The sequence below is a fragment of the Sturnira hondurensis genome, unplaced genomic scaffold (genome assembly GCF_014824575.4).
Source record: "Sturnira hondurensis isolate 20B ecotype Veracruz unplaced genomic scaffold, ASM1482457v3 Scaffold0011291, whole genome shotgun sequence".
NCBI classification, from domain to species: domain Eukaryota; kingdom Metazoa; phylum Chordata; class Mammalia; order Chiroptera; family Phyllostomidae; genus Sturnira; species Sturnira hondurensis.
The window spans coordinates 5,132,981-5,153,015 of record NW_028083922.1 but is presented as its reverse complement, the minus strand read 5'-3'; the positions used below and the strand labels follow the sequence as shown (position 1 = coordinate 5,153,015).

Genomic DNA, 20,035 nt, shown 5'->3' with positions numbered 1-20,035 from the left:
GTAAGAAGGGACTGGCAAGAAGTATTCAAAGTGATGAAAAGCAAGGACCTAAAACCTAGACTATGCTATCAGCAACGCTATCATTTAGAATGGAAAGGCAGATGAAGTGCTTCCCAGAGAAGATTAAGTTAAAGGAGTTTATCACCACCAAAGGCCAGCACAGCCATGTACTGCCCAAAGCAAATTTGTGAGCCCAAAGATCTGTGACTTGGAAGAGTAAACTCTTTTTTCAAAAAGGGATTTCAACTACAGTCTAGGGCCAACCAGGGGGTGGGGGCTGTCCTCAGACATTTGACCAAATCAAACAGATGGGCAGGAATACAAACTCCAAGTCTGGAAGGGACTTTGATGATTCTGCAGGCAGGTCCTTTTTCCTAGTGCTTCAGGCAGGGTTGTTAATAAACTGTATTTCCAATACAGAACATCAGTTGAGGCATTTAAGTGACTAATTATCACTCCAGTTATCACATACATTTCTAATTAACCATTTGAGGAAGGGTATAAAACCAAAAATACACAGTGTCCTGGCCAGGTGGTTAAGTTGGTTGGAGCATTGTCCCATAGACCAAAAGGTTGCTCATGCAATTCCGGGTCAGGGCACATATGGGAGGCAACCAATCAATGTTTCTCTCTTACACTGATGTCTGTCTGTCTGTGTCTCTCTCCATCTCTCTCTCTATCTGCCTCTCTATCCCCCGTCTCCCCAATCCTTCCTCTTTCTCTAAAATCAATAAACATATACTCAGGCAAAAATTTAAAAAAAAAAAGCACAGCTCAGGTGAAAATTGCAACATAGCCAAGAAACTTAACTGTCTTTTTAATCACAGAATTTATTAATACAGTTTGACAGTTGTATAGTACAGGTTTGAACTGTGCGTGTGGGTCCACTTATACACATAATTTTTCAACAAATACTGTAAATTTCTTTCTCTTCCTTATGATTTTCTTAATAACAGGTTTTTTAATCTAAGCTTACCTTACTGTAAGAATACAGTATATGAGGGCTGACCCCCTAAAAAATGAAATTATCTGCTGGAAAGTTGCCCCTTGTTGTAAAGGCTCCCCCAGCTAGGTGAGTGTTCAAGGAACCCACCTGTATCAGTGTACCAGCTGGCATTGTTGTGAGAGGCTGCAATTGAGTTCAGTGAATTTTTTGAAGACTCTTTCAACACATTTGCCCATTTCATGATGGGTGATTTATGAACACACCTGCCCACATCACACTGAGTGTTAAACACCCCCATGCCCAACCCTCCCTATTCATCTGATCTCACCCCGAGCGACTTTTTTGTTTTCCATGGATAAAAAAAGTTTCCAAATGGACATATCTTGTCAATGTTGAAGAAGTGAAGCAAAAATTGGCAGAAGCACTAGAAGGCATCAAAGGGGGTACAGGGCAGAGGGGAATAAAAGGGAGAAAAATCGGAAAACTATAGTAGCATAATCAATAAAATGTATTTTAAAAAATCAACAAGGTCAGAAACTTTTGAGTAATGGAAAAAACATCTCAATAGGTGTATTGCATCAAATGGAGGGTACTTTGAAGGTGACTGAAGTTTAAACATGGAAGAATAAATACACAATTTTCATAAATAAATTTCAGGGGTTTTTTGGGGGGTCCCCCCCCATATAATATATACAACACAAAAAATGCATGTTAATCAACTGTTACGGGTAAGGCTTCTGGTCAACAGCAGACTATTAGTAATAAAGGTTTGGAGAGTCAAAAGTTACACATGGATTTTCAACTGTGTAGGCAATCAGTGCCCGTAAGCCCCACAGTGTTCAAAGGTCATATTATTGTTGTCCATTTAGGAAGTCTTTGACCCTCTGTTGTTCTCAAGATTAGTCTTAAAACAACAAACTGGAGAAAAATATGAATCTCTATTTTCCACCTGATTTCTCTGAAATGCAACAAATAATATCAGCATGTAGGTTATAGGTCCATTATAATTAGAATACTTCAACAGAAAAAGAGATTTACTTCAATAGTTTGTATAATGATATGAATTGGTTGATACAAGATTTGAAGAGGTCTCTGTCCTAAAACATTTGAGTTACTAACAGTACAAATAACCCTGACTGTCCAAAAACCAGGAAAAATGTGTCAGAAAAAGTTCCCAGCTGACTGCCCCTTGTAGTTTCACGAGTGTTGGTACCATACCTTGCACACTATTTCTATACCACAAGAATTGTCCCCATGGCTCTGTGCTCCAATCTTCTCAACTCTGCTGATCACTCCCAGGGGAACATCAAGGATGAAATGAGGGTCCTGAGTTTACAAATTAAGATGAATGCCTGTTAGTGTCAGTCAATAGAGTTTTCATATTTTAAGTCTTTGCTGGCTTAAAACACATTTGTTTACTTTGTCCCAGCTAAGAAACTGAAGTCTGATTTATAACATGCTTTCTAAAGTACATGTTGAGACTACAATTAAACTTCCCTTGTGAGTATAAGTGCTACTTTAACAGCTTTATTTTTTAAAGAAAACAAAATCTGTTTTTACACATCTAAAAAGCCACCTTCTGGTTTTCTCAGGGTAGGGGGCTTTCAGGGTACTTCTTACTTTTTTCTTTTTGTTTACTTGCTTCTGAAATGTTTTTAAAAACTAAAATATACTTTTAAAAACTCACCCTCTCCACATTTTTGAAGTACATCTTAAAGTCTGTCACTGTCAGCGTTCCACTCACAGCTCCCATAAATGGGCAGATATACATGACATCTTTCACTGAAAGAGAAAATTCAAAGTACCAACTACTGCCATAGACATGTGCTTCGATAAATCTTAATATGAGTGCATATATATATATATATATATATGTATATATATAAAACTTCCAGTTTTCTAGAAATTTTAAATTTACTATTTTAAATAAAGACATATATAGATAGTCTTCTAATAAAATTCCTTTTTTTTTTCAAATAAAATCATGTTTTGGCATTTAATGAGATTTTAAATAAGGGGCTTCATAATAAAGGTACATTTTGTCATTTTTTTCCAGGTGGTTAATTTTTCCCCCAATAAATTAATCACATAAAAAATATATTAATTAAACTCAAGACCCTGGGCTACCATTTAATAAATTACTGCTAATGGAAACTAAGTAAAGCTAAAAACTGTCCCCTAGTACATCTCCAAAAAGCAACTTCTTTACAGATGACAAAAACTAGAACCACATCAATGGAGTAGAAAAAGACTTCTTTCCTTCAAATTCCTTATCAGCTTCCATATTGATCTTCATTTTTTGCCTGTGAATATCAATATCAGCATATTTGATTTCTATGAGTGCTAAGAACCTCAAGCCCACCACACCTTCATGATCTCCCCAAAGCACCATTCCATTGGCGTGACAGGAAAGTACATAGCTAAAGACTAGTCCAAGTGGATCAATGAAAGGTACTAAAGTTGTCATCCAGCCAAACACTTCCATTAAAGTTTTCTATAACTCATTATGTACCATGTGGCTTCTGTTGTTGGGATTCTAGTAATAACTAGAGACAGTCCCTGCCCACAAGCAGCCCATGACCTATGATTGCACTATACAGAAAATGACAATTATACTATAGTCTGATAACTGCTATGATAACCATATGGCCATGATGTGATAAGAGCTCAGAAAAGGGTCAGCTTAACCCAGCAGGGAAACAGGAGGGAGGTGGGTTGGGGGAAAGGAAAGAGAGCAGCCAGTTTTCGGAGGTTAGCATGGCTGGAACAAAGAGTGCATGAAGATGATAGGATGTGAGGCCAGAGAAGACTTGTTTGTGAATGCTCATAGCAGCTTTATTGGTGATAGTCAAACAGTAGAGGCAACCCAAATGCCCCTCAATAAATGAAGGGATAACCAAACTGTGGTGCATCCATACAGTGGAGCACAATTCAGCAATAAAAAGAAATGACTGTTGACCCATGCCACCACGTGAATGAGCATCAATATAATGATGCTGAGTGGAAGAGGCTAAACAACAAAGAGAACATACTCAATTATTACATTTCTAGAAAACTCTAGAAAGAATATGTTCATTATCTTGACTGTGATGATGGTTTCCCAGGTGAATAATGTGTCAAAGGTCTTCATGTTTACTTTAAATCTGTGTAGTTTGCTGTCAGGAGAAGCAGAGGCATGATGTAATTAGCTCTGCATTTTAAACAGATCATTCCAAAAGCAGCATGCAGGCAGGGCTAGAAGAACTCCTAAGGAAAGAACAGCCAGAGAGGCCAGAAGACCACCAGGACTGAATAAAATTCCAAAAGCCAAAGAAAAAAAAGTGCCCAAAGCAAGGATGAATAAGCAGGGTCCAGAGCCACAGAAGAGGATATTCAGTGTGGGCAGCTATTTGTACACCCTGGTAGGAGAGTCCAGCTACTCAAAAGTTCTATAGTCACAAGGTGACTATACTCTGAGACTGAGCACACATCTTTGGAAGGAAGCTCTGAGGGAAAAAAGTAATACTCAGCCTAGAAAGGCAGACTGTCCTATTGAACCCCAGCAATTGTGAGGTGAAAAGGTTGCACCCAGATGTTCTACCATCTACCCATGGCACAGTGTACTACCTGCCAAAATGCCTGCTAGTCCACAGTGAGGGGAATATGGTAGCCCCCTAGGCCATTGCCCTTAAAATCTAGGGTGGCAACATACACCCTTTTCTTGCACTAAAATTGTACTTTCTTGATATATTTTCCTAATAGTGAAGGATTCCAACAAAGCAATGAATTGATATACAGCAAAGGTCTGATCAGCCTTCGTTTCGTTAGGAAAAGTTGGGCCTTTCTTCTGTTGGTAATGCCAACTAATGCTCAGAGTTTAAAGTGATTCTCTATAGTCTTCTATCTCTTAAGGTCATAAGGATATCAATAAGAATGAATAGGCCTAGTCCATTTGTCCCCTAATGAAACTGGTCTGGCTGATCTTTAGTACTTACATCACCTGTGCTCACAAGGAAAGTACTGTATTGTTTTATGGATCCATATAAGCAAAGCATACACATTAAACTTACCAGTAGCTTTGATTGATTCTCCTGGAAAAAGAGGTGCTTCTTCTATCTGTACCAGCTTATTTCCATCCCTTAGAGCCTGGCAATAAAACAAACAGGAGTAAATCCCACTTTCCATCTACATGTGTGGGAATAATTGTGGTGTTCTATGCTCTCACTACAAAGCCACAGAAGCATGCAAAATATATTCCCCCTCCCCTTACAAGACAATTTCAAAGCTCAGCATCACAGGACATCATGCTGCATATTCTAGCAAATTATTACACATATTTAAAGTTCACAGTTAGAAAGCATTAATACATATACGGCTTGACCATAACAGATACATACTCTAATCACTACACAGACAGCTATTATAAGGTGCCTCCAGAATTTGGAAATAAAGTAAAAAAAAAAAGTTACCTTTTGAGAATGAAACTAATGCAAATAAATTCAACATTAGATGTAGGTGTTTAGCTAGCTATAGCAATGACCCAGCCTATGAGACAGTATGAGAAACCCTGAAGTCTAATTAAAGTAGTCAGGGAGGGGTCTCAGAGCAGTGATATTACCAAGGAAAGCCCTAGGCTTTTGTATTACACCCCAGCTATCGTGTGTGTGTGTGTGTGTGTGTGTGTACGTACACACAAAACGTACACACAAAACACTGGAGCTTGTCAGTGTGTGCCCCATCCATGCCAAGAGAAAATGTGCCCTCACCTGTCAAAACTAGAGTATTTCAATCAGGACACTGGAGCAATGTGTGTTCATTAGGCTTCTCTGAAGCCAATTCACTTTGTGTCGATTCCACAAATTGATAATTAGGTATTAGTTTTCCCACACTGATACTAGGAAAAGGATGTCTTGGATGGATGGCTATTATAAGGTGCTTGGGTATAAATGTGGGTAAATGCCCACAATTCTAAATGTCCAGATTGACACCACAGGCCAGTAGCCAGTTTCTTATGAGTTTGGTTGGATAGTGCCAGAGAACTCAGGGGAGCTGAAAAAATGTTGCCCCCAAACTACAAAGCTATGGACCAGAGCCTGAACTCAGGGCCTATTCCAAGGTACTACCACCCCTTGCGATGTTGCCAAGGAAACTGGTTACTTTCTCCTTGGCATCTCTGACACAATGTATCATGAATAAGAATAAGGTGTTCAAAACCTCAGAAATCCCCAAGCTGTGTGTCATAGAGCATTAAATTTACAAGAGCTGTGAATAGGTCTTTTTTGTGTGAAAAGTTTGGGAAATGCAGAATTAAAGAAAACAAGTTACATTTTTTTAAGTGAGATGTCTTTAGCGTGTTAATGTACGCCATGTCAGCAGAGGGCGCTAGAGCATGCATGCTGCATTTCCCATACCTATTTGATCTGGGGCTGCTTTCTTAAAAAAAAAAAAAAATTACCTGTTAACATCGAAATTACCATGTTAACACTAGTGTTCAGAGGAAAACAGATTGGACAATACTAAATTTTCAGCATAATTTTGTGAAGCAAAACATTAAAACCTGATAACTTTTCATTCTAATTATTGAAAATTCAAAATACTGGTTTTCATGGTTAAAAGAATATTCTAATATGATTTGCTAAAGGGAGTCAATTGAAAACACTATATGCAGCAGTTTCATCAATTTTTTTAAAATAAAGAAAGGGAAAAGGTAAAAATATAAAGAGCACATTCAATGCTAAATGTTGGTCAGGATAGATTTGTTCTTTGGGGAGGGCACACAATGACATAGTCAGTCCTCCTCCTTACCAAGAACACAGTTAAAATAATATAGGTTACCTCCAATTTTATTTCATTTGAATTTTTAGTCCAGATTAGTTTTTAAGACACTCTTCATCCAAAAATTTTACGGAGGTAGAGTACTGTTAAAGGGGACATGGGGAAGTGTTTGTGGATTTTTATATTCACACCTGATTTGGAAATATATCTTTTCCACATGGAAGTATAAACCAATATTTATATATTCAAATGTCTAGTTTTAGAAACACTAAAAAAATCATTAATCCTTAATAGAAGCCTTAATTTGAAAGTCACCTTCTTTATTACTTGAACTAGAAACTAATTTTATAATATAGTTACAATGTATAAAAGCCACTTTAATCAATATCCAAGTTTTGTATTACTTCAAATATAACATTGTTAAAGCTTATTTTAATGGCTAAATATTATATTATATAGACTTCAATTCCTTAACTCACACTTTGAAATAAATGAGGATACGTTATTTTGAAATGTATTTACGAAAGCAAACTGTTCTAATCAACTCTATCTGGAAGGGCTGAGGGAAAATGTGGCTCACGTTAAGCCTTATATTGAGCCACATAAAACCCTGTAAAGTCCTCAACCCCAGGACTCGCTTGCAAAATGTTGCAGATGTGAGAAAGTGGTGATTGGGAACATTCTGAGAATGTACAAAGCTCTCAAGATAGAGGTTGGAGATCAAACATTTCTCTTTTCTTCTCTTCTGAAAGCCACGCTGAATTTGGTGTGAAATACCTATGCCTTTATATGAAGCATGACTGTTGGTGAGACAGTGAGACAAACCTCTGACTAATAATTAAATCTGGAACATGCTTTTTAAATGATGAGAAAGCAAACAAATAAATAAATGAGCTCACTGCTTCAGATTTCCCCACAAAAGGTTTCTTTTGTACAGGAAACACATTTAGCTTTAGCATAGGAATTCAAGATGAGAGCAATTTTAAAAGGCTCATTGGTGAATACAGTAGATTCCCTTTATAAAGTTGGTGTTAGGAAATGGGACTCACACTTGTGCTACATTAAGGTTTGATTGCAACTACCAAGTTGCACAGGACATGATTTGACCCTTGATTTATCCAACCCATGTACAGCACAATCAAAGAATGGATTCTTGTGATAAAACTTGATCTCACGAACACACTTGTTCCTCTTGTTGCCTTTGAGCCAACTTTTGCCCAGTTGAGAAATTTCCTCTGGTGATCCCATCCAAATCCTGTTCTGGTGACCCTAGAGGACCAGCTGAAGCCCAACCAGCTCCCTGAATTTGTCCCCAAGGGCTTGAACCTGTGGATGTCCCTGGCTTCTCCACTATTTTTCTCCTCATCTGAATCTAAGGTGCTGGGTGGGAAGTTTGTATAACCACTGCATGCCAAAAGCAGTGGTTTTCAAATCGGGCTCTTCAAGTTGCTTCCAGAGTTACCAAAGGAGGGTGGGCTGGGCAAAGAGGCGCAGATGAGCATGGGAACTTGCCACGTTCTGCTGGAGCTGCACTTCTACCACTTTCACATATCGAGTTACTTCATAAACTTTGTGTAAAGTTGTTGCTTCAAAAGACTCCAGAAGGTCTAGAAGTACTGAGCAGAGTAAGCACTCAAGAATACTTGAATGACTTTTTTCTGATTAATAAATACAAACTATATGGACTCATCCCACAAATACAAGGTACCACGTACCACGCTGGGCACAGACCACACACATTTGAAGAAATCGAAGTCTATACCCTCAAGGAGCACTCTTAGCATATGCAGCTGTCCCGTTTAAGTCTTTGTAAAGGCATTTCAGAATCCTGTCATGACTGAGGCTCATTAGCTCATCAATAAACCTATGTGGGAAAACTGAGAATTACTGGGAAAACTGAGAATCAACAAATTTCTGGTTGACAAAATGTTGGATAAACCAATTCTTGCAAATAATGTCATAATGGAATCTATCAAACGTGGACAGGAGGGACCTACTGTACTGGTAAAAGCATTTGTTTACCATCTAGAAATCTAGTATGAAATGGCTTCTAAATACACAATCTGTAGCTACAAACAGATGAGCATGTAGCACTTGCCACCTGATCAGCTTCAGCTTCAGAAGGGTAGCCATTGTGTTCTTCCTGAATCTCCTGCACAGCATCAGGTGCATGGACAAGAAAAGACAAAGAGGAGAAAGAGAAACATGTGCAAACAGACAGGTGAAAGGACAGAACTTCTTTTTTAAAGAGACAGTAAGCATGTAAAAGTCGACACACCTTTCATGACTTTGCAAATCATAACATTTCACCCTTTGGAGGTAAGGAAACAACATGTAGGCCATCTATAGCATCCTCAGGCTAAAATCAAATATCTATTCTATATTTGTGTTGGGGTAGAAAAATGAGAAGCAAACAAGTATCATGGATTTCAAAAAATGTACTGTCTTTTTAAAATCAAGCAATACATACTATAGCATATAGTAAAGGAACAAAACAACAGATACACAATATGCTCATAGAAAATAAAGCACACCACAGAAATGAGGTAAAGAGCAAAATCAAGCAGTACTCATATACTATCAAGAATTATTATATTGTCCAGGGATCAACTCCGCTGGTATTACCAAAATTTCCACAAACATGCACATGCACATATCACATGCTGAAAATACACATATGCATATAAGTATTCATATAATCTGCTACTTATTGCTTATTACTAATTAAATATTATGAATTATGAATGAACATATTAAAAATACTTCTAATTACAGTAGCAATATGCTTCAAAGAAGCAACTCAGAGGTCATGCATCTTTAAACTTTTTAAAAGTTTTTAAAACTTTCAAAATTGGACATTTAGTACGGCACATGGTATAAAGAATATGAATACTTAAGATGACAAGTCTTTTAACCCCTTTTGAAAGTTGTATCAAGTCTCTAGGCTGAAAATATTAAAATTTAGCATAGATATATATCTTTTTCCTTCATGAAACTTTGGTTTCAATGACTACATTTCTTTGAAGGGTAATTAGTGAAAAAGAAACAAAGATTTAAAAGAATTTACTATTTCCCACCTTTCATTTTGGTCAATAAAGTGAAATTGCTACTTAATATGTTTTTATGCTTTATATCAAGTTGAGTTTAGTACACATTGGTACTGCTACCATTCAAAGAAGGGTAATCTTTTTAAATGCAGCCAGTTTTTGAAATTTTCATTTTTAAATACAAAGAAAATGGAGTCATTCATTGACAAAATTTTAAAAACAGAAAAATGAATAACTAAACAACAAAAAACGTATAGCATTTCACAGTCCATGCAAGTGTAAAGCCAAACACTAATATTTAACAATGTGAATCAGTAAAACACAATGATTCTTATGAGTGAAAGAAAACATGGTGAAAACAAGATTAAATAAAGATAAACCAATTAGAATCATAAGAATTTGACTTAACCTGCCCGTTTTTTACTAATTTACTGGCTTCAATAAGGTTAAAAATTAAAAACTGAAGTCACTAAATTATTCTACCATAATCCACATTGTTTTCATTTAATGGGAATAGGTTAATTTTCAACATCTGATACTCAGGCTTAAATGCATGCACATTACCAATCTTTGTCTTGCTTTATGAATATTCTGAAATAAAGGGAAGGAAAATCATGAAGAAATACAAGCAATAACCCACTAGATGTAACAGTTACATCTGTGTTTTAAGAAATACTAAATGGGACTGATTTTGCTAACTTATCTTTAGGATTAGCATTTCTGTTTTTTGGATTCAGCATGCAGACATGAAAGTGACAAACCCTTACTTAGGATAGACAACAGCTGACCACTTTCTTGTTTTGCCACTGCTAAATTGTTTAGCATGAATTACATAATAAACAAGGTTAAAAGAGGACTCTATAGGCCTAGCCTTATAAAACCCTGCCACAAAGATTCATTTGGTCAGAATTCATGTAACACAACAAAAGTCAGTATTACGTACTGGTAACAATTTCAGCATCCTGTACTCGCACACATTGGCTTTTACTGTACATAAAAATATTGTAACAAATAAAGCATTTCTAGTGAACACTTAAAGCTATGACACAGCAAAGCAAACTGATCCGAGTGACTCATAAAAACCAGTGAGAAGGTAAGGAACACTAAATAGACTCAATGTTCAGTAAAGCACAGAGACACACAAGTAGGAGGCCCATCTGCCAAACATCCTTACCCTTATATCAGGCCTCCTGAAAACCTGTTAGTTAAAATACAGAACATCATCATCATAAACATGTTACTCTTGACCTTTGCAAAATGTCATTAAGTTCACCAGCCCATTCCACAAGAAACATCATACCCCTTTACATAAAACCAACAAGACCAATCCTAACACATTTGCCCTTTAAGTTTCATTCAATATCAAATCAATCTTAACACATTTGTCCCATAATTTTTAGGTAAGTCTATGGTTTGAAGAAACTAACTGCCCTTAGGCTAAGACAAACAACATTATTTTAAACACAAACTCCTGTGTCAAGTACTATGGCAAGCCATTGTGAACAGGCAGTGTGTGAAAAGTTCATTTGTGTATCTGTTCGGAATACTGAATGCATTTTCCCTATAGAAACAATGATATAAAAAGGTGGTTCTGCTCCCCAACCAGCCCACAGAAATAAAACAAAACAAAACAAAAAACTCATAAAACTTACCGCATTTCACCCAGAGCATAGCTCAGCTACAGCTTTAATGGTACCACAAAACCTAGATAACCACAAATATTACCTGGTTTCTGCAGAAATTATATTTCCAACTTGCACTTGGGGACTCCAGGATTAGATTCCCAGATATGGCCGCTCCAACAAGAGAAGGATGGCTGTCTTACCTATCCCTAACCCCTGCTGCCTGGGGAGAGGCAGCTCTAGGTGGGAAGAGGTAGCTGCCCGGTCTGAGAAGGCAGAGGAGAGCAGGGGAGGCTGGGTTGCTGCCCCCCACAAGGAGAAGCCAAGTTTTCTTGAATGTGAACACTGATTTCAGCAAAGTTCTTCCTGCACCAGTAGCCTATGAATGCTACTTGAACATGCAGCATGTGCATTGGGGAAGCCCAGGACACGAGAAACATTGCAGAGAATGAAAGGGACTTTTTAAAAGCGTGTAGTGGTAATGGTCTGAGAAAGACCTGAATCGTCCGTTCCCCATTCCAAAGTCTGAAATCTGATCATCTAACCACTGGATGTTCTATAAAAAACAGATCATTAAAAAAAATCACCAGAGGTTCTTATTAGCTGTATAGATTTTTTTCAGGATAGATAAAGAACACCACATGAAGACTTCATCATGGTATCATCATTAAATGTAAATACTCTGAGTAAAAAAAAGGCTTTCTGAATTACATGATGCTGTAGCACAAAGAGATTTAAGCCCATAAATTCCTAAACACAGACTATTTAGATTAAGAAGCGTAAACCCGGTTTTTTTGGAGAGTTGTGGTGATGGATATTTTATCACCTTAATTGTCATAACAGTTTTGCAAGTGTACACCTATCAAAACTTATTAAATTATATGCTTTAAATGGATGAGGTTTATCATTCATTAATGACACATCAATAAAAGTTAGTATAAATGCATGCTTATGTTAATAAAAACTCAAAATGGGCCATATGTGGCAATAAAAACTCAAAATAGAGTCTCCACTCCCATCCTGACTGGTGTGGCTCAGTAGGTTGGGCGTTGTTCTGCAAACAGAAAAGTCTACTTTTCTGTCTACCAGTTCTACTACTAGTCAGGACACATGCCTGGGTTTTGAGCAAGATCTCCAGTTGAAGGTGTGTGAGAGGCAACTGGTCGATGTTTCTCTTACACACTGATATTTGTCTCCCCCCTTTTCTCCTTCCCTTCCCTTTTCTCTAAAAATATATAAATCAAATCTTTTTTAAAAAACCCTCCACTCCCTGAACTTCATTCCTCAGTGATAACCATGCTTAACTGTACCTATTTTCAATTCTGAGAATTGCCTCCGTAACCATAAATATAGTTACACCTCAACTCCTTGATTTGTCAACTTTATTTTTTTAATTATATTGATTATGCCATTACAGTTGTCCCAATTTTTCACCCTTCCGCCCCTCCATCCAGCACCCCCACTCCCTCCAGCAACCCTTAACCATGTTCATGTCAATGGGTCATGCATATAATTCTTTGGCTACCCCATGTCCTATACTATCCTTTACATCCCCATGACTATTCTGTAAGTACCTATTTGTACTTCTTAGTCTGCTCACCTCTTCACCCATTCCTCCACAGCCCCCGCCCATCTGGCAGCCATCAAAACGCTCTCTTTACCCTTGATTCTGTCTCTGTTCTTGTTTGATTTTTTAGATTCAGTTGTTGACAGGTATGTATTTATTGCCATTTTATTGTTCATAGTTTTGATCTTCTTTTCTTAAATAAGTCCATTTCACATTTCATATAACAATGATTTAGTAATTATGAACTCCTTTAGTTCTTTTCTTTTCTGGGAAGCTCTTTATTTGCCTTTCAGTTCTAAATATCTTTGCTGGGTAGAGCAATCTTGGCTGTAGGTTTCTGCTTTCATGACTTTGAACCTGTCTTGCTAATCCCTTCTAGCTCGCAAAGTTTCTTTTAAGAAATCAGCTAACAGTCTAATGGGGACTCCCCTGTAGCTAGTTAACTCCCATTTTAAACAATAGCTAGTTACTTCTCATTTTAAAAGATGAGAAAATAAGCTTTATCAAACTCCCTCTTCCTACTATCTAATGATTGAAATTTTGATTTTTAGTTCTTTTATTGTCTTCCTTAAGCAGCATCTGCATCATAAAAAATACTCATGGGAGTGGGGATAATTAGATGAGGGTAATGGGGAGATAAATGATGACAGAAGGAGACTTGACTTTGGGTGGTGAAAACATGATATGATATACAGATTATATATTATGTAATTGTACATTTTAAACCTATAAAGTTTTATTAACCAATGTCACCCTAATAAATTCAATAAAATTTAAAAAAAATATTCATGATATGATTTTAGGTGCCACTCTTCCAAGCACTTTGTCTGTATTAACACATTTTATTCTCAGAACGACCTTGTGAGATAAAAACTATTATTGGCTCCAGGGTTGAGAAAATCAAGGTACAGTCAAATAATCTGGCCAAGTTCAAGGTGGCAGAGCAAGTATTTAAACCCTCTTGGTCTGCTACACTACCTCAGCATGGTGCCACTACAATCAACAGATTTAAACTAGAGTCTTCATGCTTACAATCTCTTGGAGGGTTGATGAAGAATATACCACCACTACTCCTTCCTTTGTTTCCCTTCTCTACCTCCAAACCTCTGCTCTAGCAGGCCATTATTTTCATATTTGTTCTGTAACTGTAATTATTTTTACTCTCTCTGTATAAAGAGATACTAACAATTGAAACAACAAAGTAGCATTCACAAGTAGTTTAAATGGGCCTTCTTTATATGTAGGACATATATCATTGTCAATAGGCCTTTCTTATTAGAAGGATAAACTAACTCAAAAGCCTGAAAACAGGTAGGGTGATACGTGCTTTTACATTCACATAATTCTTTACCTACTGTAATGAAATCCTGGGTATTCTTGGTAGGAGACCAAGAAGGTCAATGGAGGTTCTCCTGAAAGTCTCTAAGTTGATATCCAAGTGTATCTCTCTGGCTTAGTTTACATCTCTCCTGAAATAAGCCACTTCAGGTACACAAAGAGGTTATTTTTTGTCTGTCTTTCTTTCTTTCTTTCTTTCTTTCTTCCTCTCTTTCTCTCTCTCTCTCTTTCTTTCTTTCTTTCTCTCTCTCTCTCTTTCTTTCTTTCTTTCTCTCTTTCTTTCTTTCTTTCTCTCTCTCTTTCTTTCTTCCTCTTTCTTTCTTTCTTTCTTTCTTTCTTTCTTTCTTTCTTTCTTTCTTTCTTTCTTTCTTTCTCTCTTTCTTTCTCTCTCTCTCTCTTTCTCTCTTTCTTTCTTTCTTTCTTTCTCTCTCTCTCTTTCTTTCTTTCTTTTCTTAAATTGAATGCTGATTAAAGCTGGAGAAGAAAGCAGTGGTTTTAAGTTAGGAGGCCTGGGGCCAGCTCTCCTTGGCCTATTCAGGGCCTCCTGCTGTCTGCACTTGGTCTCAGTCTCTATACATACAAAAGGATAGGAGTTTCCAGAATGGCTGCAAGGTCCTGACCAGCTCTAAAACACAGGAGTTATTTATCTAAGCCTCATGGGAAGATGAAACAACATGCCTTCCCAACCAAAGCTTCTGGAGGCAAATTGGCATAGTGGTTGTAGGAGTGAGTTCTGGTGTCAAATCCTGCTTTACTGCCCACCAGACCCCTGACAAAACCACACAAGCCCCCAGATTCTTAGTCTACTCTTCTCTAAATCAGTGATGCTGGACACCACTCTCCTGCAAAGTGTTGGGAAGGTTAAATTGGATAATACAACTGTACCTGAGTGGATTCATACTCATGAAACAGTTGTTAGCATCAGTACTATTTAGGTAACCTTTTAAAGTTGACGGGTCTCAGCCTACCCAATATGTACCACAACTGTCCTGACCTGCCTCATATCCCCTCTCTCAACTCCTACACATGCCAAGAACCTCCAAGAAGGTGCAAAAAGTTAATAATGATCTTACTCTATGTAACAAAGCAAGAAGACCACCGGAAAGTTAACTAAAAATTTACCTACCTCTAAATGGCTTTCCCCAAGTTCTAGCCAAGATGCAGGCATAGGGAGAAACCATTTGCTTCCTCACACAACCAAAAGGAGAATAACAACCAATCTAAAATTAATAAACAACCAGAAGTGTCAGAAAATTAAACTGCATGGAACTCTGACAACCAAAGAATTGAAGATACAGTTAACCAAACTAACCAAACTAACCAGACTGGTAAGATGGACTAACAAAAAGAACCCCCAGCAAGGCAGCGGACCGCAAGGGAGGGGCTGACTGAATGGGAAACTGAGATGCTGAGCTGACTGTGGACTATGGCAGGGGTTGCCACGGTGGGAGAAACTCCCAGTCTTACAAGAGGGTTCTTTGGAAAGTGGGGCTAGAGCCAAGCAGGCAAGCTGCATTGTTCCCCCGCTGGCCCCCCCCCAACAGGCAGCGCCACAGCTCATTAAGGAGGGTTGCCCTGCCCTGGTGAATACCTGAGGCCCCACCCCCTTACAACTTATCAGGTGCACTGAGACAAAGAAATGGGGCCCAAATGAAAGAACAGAGCAAAACTCCAGAAAGAGAGCTAGTTGATGAGGAGAGAGCCAACCTATCTGATGCAGAGTTCAAAACCCTGGCTGATAGAGCCTGGTCGCAAAATGAAAGAACAAATGAAAGATCCCGAAAGTGAAATGAAGCTAAATATTCAGGGAACCAACAGTGACAGGAAGGCAACCAGGACTCAAATCAACCATTTGGAACAAAAGGAAAAGATAAACATCCAACCAGAATAAAATGAAGCAACAAGAATTCAAAAAAAAAGAAGAGAGGCTGAGGAACCTTTGGGATAACTTGAAACATTCCGACATCAGAATCATAGGGGTGCCAGAAGAACAAGAGCAAGACATTGAAAACTTACTTGAACAAATACTGAAGGAAAACTTCCTCAATCTGGTGAAGGAAATGGACTTCCAAAAACTCCAGGAAGTTCAGAAAGTCCCAAAGAAGTTGGCCCAAAGAGGAACACACCAAGGCACATCATCATTAAGTTACCCAAGACTAAAGATAAAGAGCAAATCTTAAAAGTAACAAGAGACAAGAAGAGAGTTACCTACTAAGGAGTTCCCCTAAGACTATCAGCTTATTTCTCAAAAGAAACCCTACAGGCAAGAAGGGGCTGGAAAGAAGTATTTGAAGTCCTAAAAGGCAAGGACCTACATCCAAGATGACTCTCTCCAGCAAGGCTATCATTTAGAATGAAAGGGCAGATAAAGTGCTTCCCAGGTAAGGTCAAGTTGAAGGAGTTCATCATCACCAAGCCCTTAGTATGTGAAATGTTAAAGGGACTTATATAAAAAAAGAAGATAAAAACTATGAAGAGTAAAATAACAACAAACTCACAACTATCAACAACTGAACCTAGAAAAAAAAAGCAAACACAGAAACAAACTAAGCAAACAACTAGAACAGGAACAGACCAGAAATGGAGATCACATGGAGAGTTTTCAGCAGGGTGGGTGCTGGGGGAGAATGGGGGAAAATTACAGGGAATAAGAATCATAAATGGGTCCTGGCTGGTGTAGCTCAGTAAACTGAGTGCAGGTCTGCAAACCAAAGGGTCGCCAGTTCGATTTCCATTCAAGGCACATGCCTGTTTTGCAGGCCTCTCCCCCTGTTTCTCCTTCCCTTCTCCTTTCTCTAAAAATAAAGAAATAAACAATCTTTAAAAAATAGAATTGTAAGTGGTAGATACAAAATAGATAGTGGGAAGTTAAGAATAGTATAAAAAGTGGAGAAGCAAAAGAACTTATATGTATGACCCATGGACATGACCTAAGGAGGCAGAGGATGGTGAGGGGTGGTGTAGGGTGGAGGAGAATAAAGGGGAGGAAAAAATGGGACAACTGTAACAGCATAATGAATAAAATAAATTTTAAAAAAAGAAATATTAGCCCTGGGCAGGTGGCTCAGGTATTTGTAGGATCATCCCAAGCACCAAAAGGTTTAGGGTTCAGTTCCCAGTCAGGGTGCACATGGGAGGCAACAGATCAATGTTTCTCTCCCACTGATGTCTGTCTGTCTGCCTATTTATATCTATCTGTCTATCTGTCTCTCTCTGTCTTAAATCAATAAAACATATCATATGTGAGGACTGAATACACACACATAAACACATGTATAGTTCAAGCATAATGAAGTGTTCTCCATACACTTCATTCCACTTCCCTCCAAAGCCCTTCAGGAAATGTTTAATCACTTAAACCAAAATTTAATCACTGTAATAATCTGTTAAATGGTTAAACTTAGTACAGGACCCCCTTCATTTTTCCTGTTTCTTCAGAATATTTAAAGAAGAGATCTAGCTACTAAGTGTGCATGGATGTAGAAAGGGGAAGTACAGAGAGCTGACGATGATAATGATGATGCAACCAGAGGCAGGATGATTATATTAAAATTCCAATGCCCTAATTTCCTGAAAGCTAGCCAGAATCAAATCTTTTTGGACAAAACAGAGTTGAAGAGTATTCTAGAAATAAAGGAATTTAGAGACTTACAATCTAATCCAAACTCTCTTATCCTTACAGACAAGGAAACTGACAGTCAGAGGTCATACAAGGTCACAAAGCTAACCAGAACTGTTTGTACTATTCCATCATGTTGCCTCTTCCTGCCCTAGTTCTATTTTCCCAGCAATGGAAACCAATCAACTGTCACTTCTAATGTTTCCTAAGAACATTTCAGTACGATCCTTAACTGTATTATTTCATCTGATCTAGCCCAGTCCTCACTTGGCGAGGGGTCAGCCTGGGCAACCTCCAGCCCAACATTCCCCCTCAAAAATGTCACTTTTGTCTCCATCTTATAAGTGTCTCAGGGTGCCCAGCTTCTTCTTCTGGTACTTGAACCATTCCCAGAAACTCATTTCTGTTCACTGCCATCTGTCTAACAAACATTTATCAAATACCTGCTGTATACACACCAAACACTCATATACCCAGTAAACATTTATTGAGCATCTGCTGATACCAGGCACTGTTATAGATGCTGGAGGCACAGTGGTGAACAAAACAGACTATAAAGTTCCAGCCCTCTAGGACAAACTTTTTAACTGGGGAGGAAATTTTGATGTGCTAGTTTTTCTAAGATTCATTAAAATAATTATATAACTTAAAACATGTCCATGGACATACTATCTAAACTCATCTCATGTGATATCAGTGATATTCTCAGCACACTCTAGGTGATCTGGTCCTGAGCTGTCAATTTATGATAAGAAAAAATGATAAAACAAATGTTCCCCCAAATCTAACATAAGTTGGTAATTATTCAGATTTATGGGAATGTAGCAGAAATGAATGGTCTCATCACCAATTTCAACAGATCTAAACCTCAGAGACCTATCTTTTACAATTTTAGTATATGTAAGAAAGATATGAAGGACTGAGTTCACTGCCTTCAGAGATTCTGAAGTAGGATGGAGTCCAAGGAAACTGCATTTTTGCAGGTACTGCAGTGAATACTGATGTAAGAAGACCCAAGGGCCACATCTTTAAAGATGGTGGGTAGGGCAGGGTGCAAATTTTAAAATTCACTCTAGTTTTTCAGTAGGATGACTTGGGTTCAAATTCCAGTTCTGACTATGTGGTATTAAGCAAGTCAAGTAACCTCTCTGAAGCTTGATTTCCTCACGTGTTCAATGATGATTATAATAAAAGGTACCTCACAGAGTTGTTTTAAGGCTTAAATGGATGATATGTGAAAAAGTATTACAAAACCATAGAGCCCAATATGTGCTACTGGGTTACTGAGGATGATGATGTGGAACCACTCTCAGCAGCCTATAACTCAGAAGACAATCAGCATTACAAATGAAGATACAAGTACTCTTCCATAGAAACATCTGTTCCCATTTAATTACAGACTTTGAGTTTAAGCTATAAAATTAACCCCCAAATTGAACATGTATTTCAGATAAGATATTTGCACAATAGATAATTTCAAATAGTAGTGACTGATGACGACAAAGTAAATCCTTAAGAAATTGTATCTGGACCTTTAGGGAAAACCCCATGCAATGCCTCCAAGGTGTCACAAAGGCCCATCTTGGTTATGCTGATTTTAAGAACTAGTTTATAAGTAGCATATAAAACTATTCTTGTGGTTCAGAATAAAAATATTTATTATTTTAAAAAAACTCTCTCCTTGGAAAACACATAACTCCTAAATAATAAATGTAATGCCAACTTTGCAGACTTGGCTGCAGGGAAAATATAACAAAGACAATTATAAGACATAGTATTTTACAATAATTCATTAAAGGCTTTAGCTATGATCTAATGTAGATACTTAAAATTCAATTTACAAAATATAGAAAAACCTTATTTTTTATGAATACCATCTGTTAAACCATTCCAATAGGAGCCAATTGTGCTATTTAAGCCAATTGTGCAAAATTTGTAAACAGACTAAAATTGAAAAATAGTTACTTCATGTTTAAGTACAGACTCAAACTGATCTCTTAATGTAGCTCTTAACAAAGGTATGCACATGATCAATATTCAATCTTTTATAGAATCCACACAGCACTAACAAAAATTCAACCAAATGAGAACATTACAGTTAACTCATAATCGTCCATATAGAAAATCACTCCAAGGACTGAC

General features: G+C 37.6%; 1 protein-coding gene across 9 annotated transcripts in view; it reads right to left on the bottom strand.

Annotated features, from left to right (window-relative positions):
- The window catches only part of MTMR1 (myotubularin related protein 1), an 85,944-nt gene that overhangs the window by 50,870 nt on the left and 15,039 nt on the right, over positions 1-20,035 (bottom strand). For 3 of the 9 annotated variants that reach the window (XM_037059747.1, XM_037059755.1, XM_037059753.1), the window contains exons 3-8: positions 10,922-10,945; positions 10,312-10,338; positions 8,802-8,852; positions 4,996-5,071; positions 2,634-2,728; positions 2,165-2,272 (exon numbers count right to left, since the gene is read on the bottom strand). In XM_037059747.1, the coding sequence (XP_036915642.1) occupies positions 2,165-2,272; positions 2,634-2,728; positions 4,996-5,071; positions 8,802-8,852; positions 10,312-10,338; positions 10,922-10,945 (381 nt within the window). The remainder of the gene's footprint in view (positions 1-2,164; positions 2,273-2,633; positions 2,729-4,995; positions 5,072-8,801; positions 8,853-10,311; positions 10,339-10,921; positions 10,946-20,035) is intronic. The other 6 variants (XM_037059749.1, XM_037059748.1, XM_037059752.1 and 3 more) reach the window with 6 other exon arrangements.